This window comes from Schistocerca cancellata, chromosome 5, assembly GCF_023864275.1.
Source record: "Schistocerca cancellata isolate TAMUIC-IGC-003103 chromosome 5, iqSchCanc2.1, whole genome shotgun sequence".
Lineage (NCBI taxonomy): Eukaryota > Metazoa > Arthropoda > Insecta > Orthoptera > Acrididae > Schistocerca > Schistocerca cancellata.
In genome coordinates this window covers 1,498,012-1,511,753 of record NC_064630.1, presented here as the reverse complement: position 1 = coordinate 1,511,753, position 13,742 = coordinate 1,498,012, and the positions used below count along the sequence as shown (strand labels likewise).

The window sequence follows — 13,742 nt, the reverse complement described above, 5'->3', positions numbered from 1 at the left end:
AAATGATACTGGAGATATTTGAAGCAACGAACCATTACCTGGTTACCGTTCTACTACGCTACTGACTGCGTTGTACGTACGATGTGTGTTTGTGTGTCAGCTGTATTACATACAGTCGCTGGAAAAACTTCAAAGCCGATTATCTCAGTAAATTCATGAAAAACATTGAAACCAGACTATTTCTCGGCGCTTTTTAACCGTATTCCACACACGTGTTTCACCGCGGAACAGAAACCAGCCTCAGCCAGTTTCATATTACCCATTAACAAATCAGAGCATAATGTTTCTGAGGCTACGACTGTACACGATTTTTGAAATAAAAACTACATAGCTAAAGCGTGCTTAAGATAAACGTTAATGGCTGTTAATACGTTTGAATGTCTTAAAGTTTCATTTAATGTAAGTTAGTAATAAGATATCTAATACATAAATAGGACCTACTTCCAAGAGTGTAACGAGACCAGTGTACGTGTGCTACGACCAATTATTGCGTTTGTGTTTGTTTACATCAGGTTTATTCTTATGATGAAAGGATTATAGTTGATCCTGCGCTGTGATACTGGAATACACATACTTTATTACATTAATACACTGAAGAGACGAAAGTCATGACATAGCGATATCTACATATGCAGATAGCGGTAATACCGCGTACACAAGTTATAAAACGGCAGTGGATTGGTGGGACCATCATTTATACCCACATGATTCATATGAAAAGATCTCCGACGTAATTCTGGCCTGAGGACGGGTGATTAACAGACCTTGAACGCAGAATGATAGTTGGAGCTAGACGTATTAGATATTCCATTTCGGAATTCGTTAGGGAATACAACATTCCGAGATCCATAGTGCGCCGAGAAAACCAAATTTCAGACGTTATTTCTCACCACGGACAACGCAGTGGCCGACGGCCTTCACTTAACGACCGAGAGGAGCGGCGTCTGCGCAGAGTTGTCAGTGCTAACAGACAAGTAACACTGCGTGAAATAATTGCAGAAATCAGTGTCGGACGTAGGACGAACATATTCGTTAGGACACTGCAGCGAAATTTGTCGTTAATGGGCTTCGCTTACACGACATCGCCTTCAGAGCCTCTCCTTGGCTGCTGACCGTATCGGTTGGATCCTAGATACATGGAAAAGCGTGGTCTGGTCAGATGAATCCCAGTGTCAGTTGGTAAGAGCTGACGGTAGGCTTCGAGTGCGGCGCAGACCCCTCGAAGCCACTGAACCAAGTTGTCAACAAGGGACTCCAGAGTGGCGCAGCCCGTGTTTGCATGGAATAGACTGGACCCTCTGGTCCAAGTGAACCGATCATTGACTGGAAATGGTAATGTTTAGCTACTTGAGGACCATTTGCAGCCATTCGTGGACTTCATGTTCGCAAACAAGCGTGGAATTTTTATGGACGAAAATTCGCCATGACACCAGGCAAGAGTCATTGGTTTGAAGAACATTCTACACAGTTCGGGCGAATGATTTGGCCACACAGACCGCCCGAGATGAATCCCCTCGAACATTTATGGGACAAAACTGGGAGGTCAGTTCGTGCAAAAAATCCCGTACCGCCAACACGGCTATAGAAGGAGCATGGCTCAATATTTCTGCAGGGGAATTCCAACGACTTGTAGAGTCCATGCGACGTCGAGCTGTCCCACTACGTTCTAAGCGCTTCAGTCTGGAAGCGCATGACCGCTATGGTCGTAGGTTCGAATCCTGCCTTGGGCATGGATGTGTGTGATGTCTTTAGGTTAGTTAAGTATAAAAATGGCTGCGAGCACTATGGGACTTAACATCTTAGGTCATCAGTCCCCTAGAACTTAGAACTACTTAAACCTAAGGACATCACACACATCCATGCCCGAGGCAGGATTCGAACCTGCGACCGTAGCGATCGCGTGGTTCCAGCCTGTAGCGCCTAGAACCGCTCGGCCACCCCACATCCTGATCCACCCAAAGCTGCTGCTCTCCTTCTGCACTGCTGGGGAAAAAAATTGCACATCCATTCAGAGCTTTCCAACTTACTCAAGACTCATTACTACAACACTGCGTGTGGAGTACATGAAATGATTACATTTACAGAACAAGCAGTTCCGAGGTACCAGGAATCGACCTACGCTGAAACACTCATATCAGCATGGACGGCAATGCAGGTGCTAACGCTAGCACCCAGTGGATCGTACAGAAGGCGAATACTGTCCTGGGACACGTTACGGAACGCCTGCTCGAGCTGTTGACGGAGTTGTGTCCACTCCTCGTCTCATCATACCCCGCACGTGCTCCATTAGAGACAGATCTGGAGATCGTGGAGGCCAGGGCAGTTGCTGCACGTCTTTCAGGGCAGGGCAGTGTGTAGGCTAGCGTAATAGTGTTGGAACAACTCATCGCTTTCCTGTCGCGAGAACGGCAAAAAAACGAGTCTAACAACATTCTGCACGTACCGAGAGCAGGTTAGTGTCCGCTCCTGAAACCCCAAAGGTGAACGACAGCTGCAGCTCATCGCAACCCAAACCTTAGGGCCCGGGATGGGGTCAGTATGTCTCGGACGAATGCACCGTACGAGGCAGCCCTCGCGCAAACGACCATCACGTACACGCGAGCAGAATCTGCTATCATAGCTGAAGATGACGTCGCGCCATTCCATCTCCCAAGTGACCCTCTGACGGCGCCAGTCGTTGCTGGAAGACGCGCTGGAGATGTGCGTGCCCGCAGTCCCACTGCTAATGACCGGTCCACAACGGTTCGTGTTGACGCGTCTTGGCTCACAAGACTTGGAGCAGGAGAGGCATCGCAGGACATTTTAATTTCCAGTGTCAATACTTTTACAAATAAATTCAGTAAACTTTGTCAGCATCACCAGGAAAGATTCAGGATTCACACTCATTGCAGTGGAAGTTCGAAAATGTAACAAAATAATTTTTTTTTACGTGCGAAATTTCATCATTTTTCCACTTACTAATGGCTGCATTTGTTGCTATAAGTACACTTTTCTTCATAAGTTAGATTCTTCGATGAATTTTGCACAGCATACATACCATACTCACAGGTGTATAAAACTCTAGAATTTGTTTAATTTATGAAAAAAACGAATGAACTGTTATATTTTAAACTTCATGTTTACAAAAAACACAAATTTTATAGTTAATTGCCTCAATTTTTACCATAGTTTTTAACAGATTTGGAAAATTCTAGAGTTTCATACAGTTTTAAATATGGTTTGTATGCTGTGCAAAATTCATCGAAGAATCTCTCTAACTTGTGAGGGAATGTGTACCTATAGTAACAAATGTAGCCATTAGTAAGTGGAAAAAATGATGAAATTTCACACGTAAAAAAAATTACTTCATTATGTTTTAGAACTTTCACTGCTATGAGTATGAATTCTGAATCCTTCCTGGTCATGCTGACAAAATGTAATGAATTTATTTGTAAAAGTATCGAGTGTGGAAATTAAAATGTCCTGTGGTGCCTCTCCTGCTCCAAGTCGGCCAGTCTGACGTCCTACCCCCCTTAACCGTGCCGTGGCAGCCGTGCGATCTGTCACTGCTGCCCTTACAATACGGCGATTCTCGTGCGCATCTGTACTGCGTGGACATCCAGAACATCGTCTACGGGTGTGAGAATGTTCACGTGACCAGCATCTTTGCACATCTGACGCAGCACGTACAATCCGTGTGGCAATTTTCCGAAAGGTTCATCCCGCCACTCGGAAGGTCACAACTTGACCCCTTTCAAACTCGCTTGGTTGGCTGCAGGAAGGGCGAGTGCGCCCCAGCGGCACGGTTTCCCGCTTGCTTCAAACACTTGCCCCACACTGAGATGTCTGGCTGTGAGCTCTCCCTGTTAAAGGACAGTCACAGACGGCGCTCTGGTAGCTACGCCACTACGCCATCTGTTGGCGGACGACATTGAAACCATTTTCAGTGCATCTACTATCCCCCAGGTAGCATAGGGTGTCATCAGATCAAAATTGTCATCGGCTGTCCAGGTGTACTAATTATTTTTTTGCGACGGTGTATTAACAATGATATCGACAGGACGTCTGACCCAAAACTTCCTTCCTTCTTCGTACGTTGACAGTGAATTATCGAGAAATGTACCTTTTTCCGCCACACTTTGAGTTGTGTTTTCTACAATTAACGGAGTTCCTTCTACGTCCACAGAAACGCTGAGGATGTACGTGCCGGGCACAGCGCTGGACCGCGTGTGCGTGCGCTCCTACCAGCTGCCGGCCGCAGGCGGCGGCCCCGGCGTCTGGCTGCACCCTGGTGACGTCATCTGGGTGCCCGTGCACGCCATCCACCGCGACCCCAACTACTTCCCGGAGCCTGAGCGTTTCGACCCGGAGAGGTTCAGTCCAGAGAACAAGCATCTCATTAAGCCATTCACTTACTTTCCGTTCGGGTCTGGACCTCGCATCTGTATTGGTAAGCAATCTGCAGTATAATTACCTTTTTTTAATATTTTTATCATGTTACTTGCCGTCACGGCCGAAAGCGAAGTCGCATTACCGCGACGATATGACACGACGGCGGTAGCCGGCGCAAATCATACTGACGCTGAAGATTTAGCCTCCGGATTTGGCCAAGAGGAGGAGAAGTAGTAACCTGAACATTTACACCGTCTTTCAAAATGCTCTTTACAACTTTGATCACGTATGTTTCAGAAAGGGGGATGGGTATAAGGATATGGTTTACGGCATATTGTTCACACACACCTAAAATTTTGTTTGTTTTTGTTTCTGTAGCATAGTTATTGACGGGAATGGTCACTCCCCATCAGATGGTACAGTGTCGGGAGTATTTGATAGAGACCAAATATGACACCCAGGCTCAGCGGAAATTCCGGATAGGTTACAGAAGCACATCATCGTGTCTTCCGACCATCAGACTGTGGTACTCGAGGTTCAAGGAAGCCGGAAGTGGTGTGCAAAGGATGACTTTTGGGCGTGCCAAAGACGAGTGAAGCAGATGTGGCGCGGTAGCAACAGACATTTATATGGAGCCCAACCAAGTCAGTCCGTCAATTATCTCAACAGTTGCAGCTAGCGCCAACCAGGGTCGCCACATGAGAGGCTGAACCTTCATGCGTACAAGTTGCAGCTGCTGCCTGCGCTTCAACCTGATGACAGGCCAAAGCGCAAAGCGTTTGAAACTGGGATGCCGAGTCGCATTGACAACGACCCACACTATCTGAGAAAGGTTATGTTCTCGGAACAAGCCTGCTTTCATGTGTCCAGGATGGTCACCTGACACAATTTAAAGATGTTGGACTATGAAATCCCACTTTACTTGAAAACTGTGAGCGACAGTCCAAAGGTAAACTCCCCCGTCGGATGTTCGAGTCCTCCCTCGGGCATGGGTGTATATGTTGTGCTTAGCGTAAGTTTAAGTTAAATTAAGTATTGTATAAGTGTATGAACCGATGATCTTAGCAGTTTACTCCCACAGGATCTTATCACAAATTTCCAAAATTTCCAAAGGTAAACGTGTGGGGTGATCTGCTTCACAGTCGTGTGATGGGACCGTTTGTCTTTGCAGACGAGTCAATAACCGCTTCTGAACATGTTGGAACAGTTTAAAGTTTCACAGGTCGAAGAACTGCGACCTGATCCCGTGCTGCAGCGAGATGGTTCCCCATCTCACTAGGCCTCGATCGTTAGGAAGGCTCTCAACTCATTCCCATGTCGCTGGTTTGTCAGAGGAGGGCCCATCTCATGGCCCCCCGAGGCCTTCAGACACAAAGCCATTAGAGTTTTCCTCTGTCGCTTTGTGAGGGATGCTGTCTACCAGATCGCGGTGCAGGACCTCCTGGATCTGCAAGCTTGCATCAGAACGGCAACGACACACCTTAATGACATGCTAGCCTGGTCATGGGTGGGACTAGAGTATCGGCTAGATTTCCTGCGTACCACAGATGGCGCACGTGTTGGACTCTGTTATAAGGCCACTGAACCTTTCGGTGGGCGTCCACTTTATGCTGCAATACGCCACGTTGTGTGGCCGCGCGGTTTGAGACGCAATGTCAAGGATTGCGCGGCCTCTCCCTTCGGAGGTTCGAGTCCTCCGTCGAGCATGTGTGTGTGTGTGTTCTCCTTAGCATATGTTAGTTTAAGTAGTGCGTAAGTGTAGGGACCGATGACCTCAGAAGTTTGGTCCCCTAGGAATTCACACACGTCTGAACATTTTATGCTTCAATACACACCTTTCTACTTATCCCCATTTCTGAAATAACAAAAAAGGCGTAAAGATGATTTTGGAACACCCTAAATTTTCGATAAATGGATGATGCACCATCCCCATGCACCAATTATAAACCTCTTCTCAGTGTTTACAGGCCGAATTGACGGAGACTACATAGGATGGAGGATAGTCTGCCGCTTAGGGTGGTTTACATTTGCGACACCTGTCACGATTTTCGGCAAGATTTTATGCCAAGTAATAGTTGCTCCTATCTGCAAGGTAAACCGCACTGATGAACTAACTGTGGAAGATTACTGCAAATACTAACGATATAAGAGATATAAAAATTACAGGATGAACAATTATCAAACAAAAGTACAACTGTTGTTTTCGTAACCCCATTGCTGGTGACTTTCCGATTTCCATTCATACAGTGGCTGTAAATAAATATCTAATTTCCTCTGTGAATAGCTTACGCAGTAATTTTTACTTCGACTTCGAGAGTACTTCATGCAAATGAAACAGAGAAATACAAATAGGAATTAGACTCTTATTTGAATAACTAACATACAATTGATACTTCATATCAACAGACACATTGGCAAAACCGGCAACGGCTAACGCTACCACCTACATACCGCTTCCTATCTTAGCACAAGAACTGCCTAAGAGATTGTATGACAACAGGTTTAACGTTTGACGAACGTGTTTCTTTACAGTAGGTTATTGTTAGGTTTACTTACCAACACTGATTTATCAGGGAATTTATGTAGATAGAATATGTATTTGACATTTACAACACTGGCGACGAACTCTTATCCTTGCCTCCATTTATAACCAATAAGAGAAGCTACAGTTCCCATGGGTGACGTCTTTTCTCTACGCTTCTTAGGGCACCCACCGAGGCAGCATTAGCCAGATGATTGTAGTTTTGCCAAATTTAGCACACATCTGTAGAAGTCTGCAGGAAATTTGGTTTGTTAAGTGTTAAGTAGTAAGGAACTATTTTCCTTACTATATACAGCGAACAAAGAAAGAAAACTTAGACTTGATGTCGATGAACATTAGGCGCAAAAGTCTCACCAGGTTCTAAATGAGCAGATGCAAATGAGAACTTCCTCTCTCACAACGTTCACGTGAACCAGCTATCTAGCCACACACACACACACACACACACACACACACACACCATTCTTCATTTAATTTTGTGGTAGTGCTATACTGTTCCTCCTATTGGAATGCCGAGACCTCCATCATTAGAATTTTGTTTTCATACATTCTGTAGTTTTTGATAATGTTGGAACTAGAACACACATATTCTCGGCAGCATAATTGATTCATCTTGTACTCTTCCTTCCTACAACAACGTCTCGACTTTCTACATGCTATTTCCATACAAGCTGCGTCCTTTAATTCAGTGAATATTCACCTTGTACCTGTGTCTCCCTAGTGCAAAACCATTCTAACTTTGTCTAAGTTTGTAAGTTGTATTACAAATTAACGACCATGTTAAATTTATTTTGAAAATTGTGTCGCCTGTAATGGCCTGTATTTACTTTGTAATTTATGAACATTCACAACCTTCCTCTATGCATTTGTTCAGTATAGTAACATAAAGCTACAAATTATTGTAAAGGTGTGGTACGCAAGGGTTGATTTACACATTTCACGCTTAATGCCTCATGTCATGATCAAATATTTCGAACAGTTTCTAACATCCATATAATGCAAAGTTTAAATCCTTACCTTACGAGGGCCTAATAAATCGAAAACATTTTAGTAACAATCAAATATTAGTGTAAAAATACGCAAGTTGTTTGCTTTTAATTCTTGAGTGTGGAATGGTTCCGCTAACAAGGGAGACTCCCCACCGCTCCCCTGTCAGAGTTCATGGTAAGATGGGCCAGTGGACAGCCCGACAAAAACTGGACACAGATCAAGCATGAAAACAGGAAGAAGGAAGCAAAATAGAAACAGTGAACAGCCCAAGAACGAGAAGTTTAATAAAGAGTAGCGTGAGATCAGCAATGGTGTCGTGATTAATTGATTATGGTGTTGGACTACCGTGCGGGCCAGCTGTGTTCAAAGCTGCCTCGTGCTTTTTTCTTTTTTTTTTTTTACAACATTACGAACTGTCGTCTGGTCATTGGAATGTTTATTCTCTTTCTGTAGTCTCTGCAGTGTCATACTATACACTGGTTATAGAATATGAATCATGTGGTAAGAATACGTTGCCGTCGCAAGTAAATGTTGTGAACAATGGGAGAAGACCACATAGACGTCTCACAGAAATGAAAACAACGAGCAAACGGGTGTGAACTACGAGGCCTCCGATTTTTTTTCTGATTAACTACTCACCCGAAATCGATGAAACTGGCGTTACTTCTCGACGCAATCGCCTTGCAGACGTACACATTTTTCACAACGCTGACGCCATGATTCCATGGCAGCGGCGAAGGCTTCTTTAGGAGTTTGTTTTCACCACTGGAAAATCGCTGAGGCAATAGCAGCACGGCTGGTGAATGTGCGGCCACGAAGAGTGTCTTTCATTGCTGGAAAAAGCCAAAAGTCATTAGGAGCCAGGTCAGGTGAGTAGGGAGCATGAGGAATCACGTCAAAGTTGTTATCACGAAGAAACTGTTGCGTAACGTTAGCTCGATGTGCGGGTGCGTTGTCTTGGTGAAACAGCACACGCGCAGCCCTTCCCGGACGTTTTTGTTGCAGTGCAGGAAGGAATTTGTTCTTCAAAACATTTTCGTAGGATGCACCTGTTACCGTAGTGCCCTTTGGAACGCAATGGGTAAGGATTACGCCCTCGCTGTCCCAGAACATGGACACCATCATTTTTTCAGCACTGGCGGTCACCCGAAATTTTTTTGGTGGCGGTGAATCTGTGTGCTTCCATTGAGCTGACTGGCGCTTTGTTTCTGGATTGAAAAATGGCATCCACGTCTCATCCATTGTCACACCGACGAAAAGAAAGTCCCATTCATGCTGTCGTTGCGCGTCAACATTGCTTGGCAACATGCCACACGGGCAGCCATGTGGTCGTCCGTCAGCATTCGTGGCACCCACCTGGATGACACTTTTCGCATTTTCAGGTCGTCATGCAGGATTGTGTGCACAGAACCCACAGAAATGCCAACTCTGGAGGCGATCTGTTCAACAGTCATTCGGCGATCCCCCAAAACAATTCTCTCCACTTCCTCGATCATGTCGTCAGACCGGCTTGTGCGAGCCCGAGGTTGTTTCGGTTTGTTGTCACACGATGTTCTGCCTTCATTAAACTGTCGCACCCACGAATGCACTTTCGACACATCCATAACTCCATCACCACATGTCTCCTACAACTGTCGATGAATTTCAATTGGTTTCACACCACGGAAATTCAGAAAACGAATGATTGCACGCTGTTCAAGTAAGGAAAACGTCGCCATTTTATGTATTTAAAACAGTTCTCATTCTCGCCGCTGGCGGTAAAATTCCATCTGCCTTACGGTGCTGCCATCTCTGGGACGTATTGACAATGAACGCGGCCTCATTTTAAAACAATGCGCATGTTTCTATCTCTTTCCAGTCCGGAGAAAAAAAATCGGAGGCCTTAGAACTTGAATGCACCTCGTATGTTACAACAAAGGAACTCAAGGGTCAAGACTTCCAAAACGAAAAGGAACTTCGAAAACGTTGAAGACATATGTTTTGACAGAGCACAAACAAAATGTGTGATTGTGAAATTGTTGCGTTCATTTGTTGCAGCTTATGTGACAAGCTATTATGTTTTCATCATTTCCTAGGGACTGAGCACATTCACATTCATACGAACACCTGTGTCGCACAAGGAGGCATATCTCACTCACTTAACAGTTGTGCAATTAGGAGAGTCGATAAGAGATTCCTGTCACGTGACAAACGTACTGTCACTAATGCCGTGGCTGACACAGCAGTAAGCCTCATTAGTTCAGTGGTAACGTGCTTGGTTCCCCCGCAGCGGGCCCGGGTTCGATTGCCGGCCGCGCTGGAGATTTTCTCCGCTCGTGAACGGGGTGATATGTTTATCCTCATCGTCCGCACGGAAGTCGTCCAATGTGGCGCCGACCGAAATAAGACCCGTACTTGGCGGCCGATCCCGAATGGGACCTCCGGCCAACAATGTCATACGATCATATTTCATTTATTTTTTGATACGGCAGACGTGTTTTCCGGTGGAGGATTCGGTTGACTTGTCGCCTTGTGATCAAATGTTTGCGGTTCCCATTGAAAAGCCTTTCGGCTGCTAATTGGGCAGAATGAACTACCTTTATAGGTCCCTACCTTACACCTCGCCCTTGCAAACTGACGTTAGACCATGTCACGGACACCAATTCGAATAAAGGGCCGAGCGAAAAAGGGCTGAAGCAAATTGGCACAAGGGAGGTTTAAACACGGCTCGCCCGCGTGGCAGTCCAACACCGCAACCACTTAACAACCAGATTGCTCTATATTGCACTTCTTGCCCTTCGACCGTTCACAGTTTCTATTTTGCTTTTTTATTTTCAGAGTCCAGTATACTTTCTTCTGTTTCGGACGGGCTGTCCGCTGGGTCCTCTTACCACTAAATCTGAGGGAGGTGCGATGGGGGGACCTTCCCCTGCACGAAGAGAAGGAAGGAGCCATTAACACGGTCATGCGTTGTGTTTACCTCAGAGTTCTCTTGTTCCAGGCCAGAGGTTCGCGCTGATGGAAGCGAAGGTGGTGCTGGTGCACCTGCTGTCCAGGTTCAGCCTCCAGGCGGTGGAGAGGACGCCGGTGCCGCTCCAGATCGAGCCCAGCAGCGTCACCCTCTCCATCCAGGGGGGCGCCTGGCTCGGCGTACGGCGCAGGGCGGCTCTGTAGGAGAGAAAGAGCTGCTCTGTAGGAGACACAGCTGCTCTGCCGAGTCGTGGGCGCCTCTGTCGAGTCTGTCACTGGCCAAATCCGTCACGTCGAAAGATAATGTAATCCGTTTGCATCTGCATCAAGCTGCACAACGCACCAAACCCGCTCGGGATCGATATACTTGATAACCAAACATTAGGCAACAAGGCAAAGACATCTAAGTCTTCCACTCACCTAACCCGTAACAGATTTTACGTTTTCGTTGTTCCGCATCATATCGTTTCTTAGAACTACTCCCAAATATTTAAACAATGTACCATCTACAATATGTTCACCACTAATCTTGTAGTCAAATACTGTAGGATTCTTTCTCTCTTTTACAGGCATTATGTTGCATTATTAAGACACATTTTAGAGAGTTACCATTCATTATTCCTAGCGTTCAGTATTGACACTCTCTACCCAAATACATCGTCCATCACACTAAAACGGTCCTAACTTCTCCTCGGTACTGCTTTTCGGTTAAGACAGTCTATGAAAAGTTGCACGCACTCTCGCTCGGCTGTGTGTTCTGTAACGATATCCACAATGTCCTACAAGCAAATACTCAGCTAATACCTTCCCCCACCTTCGCAATTAACTTATAAGATTTCAAAGAACCTTCTTGTACGTAACACGTAAAGTTTCTGTAATAAGACGTTCACCAAAACACCTCGTGAAATGTTGTGCTTAAAACGTCACACACCTGTTCATGCAATCCAACCCTTAAGCAGACTGCTTCTGTCCTGAACTAGCCTAATATTTCTAATCATCTGTTAGGTCTAGGTCTGTCTCTAAGAATGACTGGCTGAGATACCAGATATGGAACACATACACATTTCAATCACACGCAATATAAATACATGTTAGTGGGACACAAAAACAGATAAAATACTATTTAGCAAGAGCTACTGTAACAATAAACAACTCTGAAAATGTATGTAGGCGGTGCCAGTTTGTTATACGGAAATGTCCTTTCATCAAAGTAAATAATTTGGTGGGTATGGACTTATTAATGCTGGCAATTTAGATCTTTTAGATTTCAGAATATTATTGCTGAGAAATTTTAATTACTGATACAGTAACAAACAAACAAATAAATGATCCCGGATTGCAATAAAGCTAATGTCAGCATTAGACAATAGTCGTACTTAACTGATTGTAAACGCTTAGGCATAAAAATTACCTTAACACACTTCTTTATGAGCCAGCTAGGTAAAATTCTGGCATTTGAAATAGCCTTTTACTACAGAGAAGTTTAATCTGAGGTGTTATTCGACAAGGACTGTTGAACACTAAACTGGAAACGGACTTGAATTTACTAATGCACTTCAGTAATGTTAATCGATAGGAATCATACTGACGGCTCGCAGTAATGCAATGTCGGTTGACAATCGGCAATACGATTACAGAGATGTGCGTACACCTGCTTCCTACCTGAGACGACTTCTGCAGGATCTGTGACGTCGATGCTACGTTGCCTCGTTGTTCGCTGTCCCACCGAAATACTCCATACAAAACTTTTGTGTTTCAGGACGAGACAGGCCGATCGAGTACATTCGATATTAAGAACACAGTAGTGGACGGCTGGCCCTTACGTGCAGCCTGAACGTTTATTTTTCAGAAGGCCAGAATTAAATTGTTTAGGATCTTGTCGCTGACATAAATTTGAGAAACAGTTGTGAGCATGAAGAACCTGATAATGCACAGTTCACCACCTGAAATGACGCCATTCCATCTCACTCGTACTGTTAAGCTTTGCTCGTAATCGTAAAATACTATCACTCACTGCCGCTCCTCAACTGTCTCCTTGCAGCACTCTCCACAGATATTAATCTTCCAAGCGGGCCGAAGCTTCTCCAATTACAACGAAATTAACTATTATATGGGAACAAAATTACATTATAAATAACAATATTAGTTCTAAATAATACTTTACGTTGCATCTGTGTATATAAAATCATTATAATGCAATACAAGCAACGTTGAAACACAAAACTACGGAAAAAATTACAGACAGACTTCATTAATGTTCCAGAACGACAAAGATCAGTAGCATTAGCTGCAACATACAACGACGTAAGCCAAGTAAGTCCTTTACAACTCTCTAAACGTGTTACCTCTAACATTTTTTAAATAAAATGGTAGTGGTAAACAAGATCAAGTCAGATAGATAACAAAAAGAAATTAAAAGCGCTATTCATAAAGGTTTAGGACTGCCTTTCTTGCTGCAATATCTTCACATACAGAATGAGAAAGGAGATAAAGTTTAGTTAGACGTAGTTTTTACAGGCCAACTGCTTTTGCGCGTATGCTAATAACTATTGCTAAGAATTTGTATTTTCCTTTCTATAACATATGCTCTGCTGTTTAGCAATAAAGTATATTTTGTTCGTAATAAACGAGTGTCTGCTTGTGACACGCCCATCACATCTCTGACTGGTTCTTTGTCTCCCTGCATCTTAGTACAACAATATGAGCACTTCCAGAGTTCCTGTGTTCAAACAGCGCACAAAGGAAAGTTCCTTATCGAGCAATTTACGGCTTTTGTCGTGTATGCAATGAGCCATCGTCCTGATGCGTTTACTCAGTGATTTAAATTAGACATGGAAGTACCTGGAATACTTTCAAAATGTCAGCTGTGTTTTTCAGATTACAGAGAACT

The 13,742-nt window shown here is 44.5% G+C and overlaps 1 protein-coding gene across 2 annotated transcripts in view; it reads left to right on the top strand.

Moving 5' to 3' along the window:
• Nucleotides 1-13,479, top strand: part of LOC126188111 (cytochrome P450 9e2-like) — a 68,974-nt gene extending 55,495 nt beyond the window's left edge. For both annotated transcript variants that reach the window (XM_049929579.1, XM_049929578.1), the window contains 2 exons: nt 4,166-4,429; nt 10,884-13,479. In XM_049929579.1, the coding sequence (XP_049785536.1) occupies nt 4,166-4,429; nt 10,884-11,056 (437 nt within the window). In that variant the 3' untranslated portion in view covers nt 11,057-13,479. The remainder of the gene's footprint in view (nt 1-4,165; nt 4,430-10,883) is intronic.
• Nucleotides 13,480-13,742: the final 263 nt, after the last annotated feature.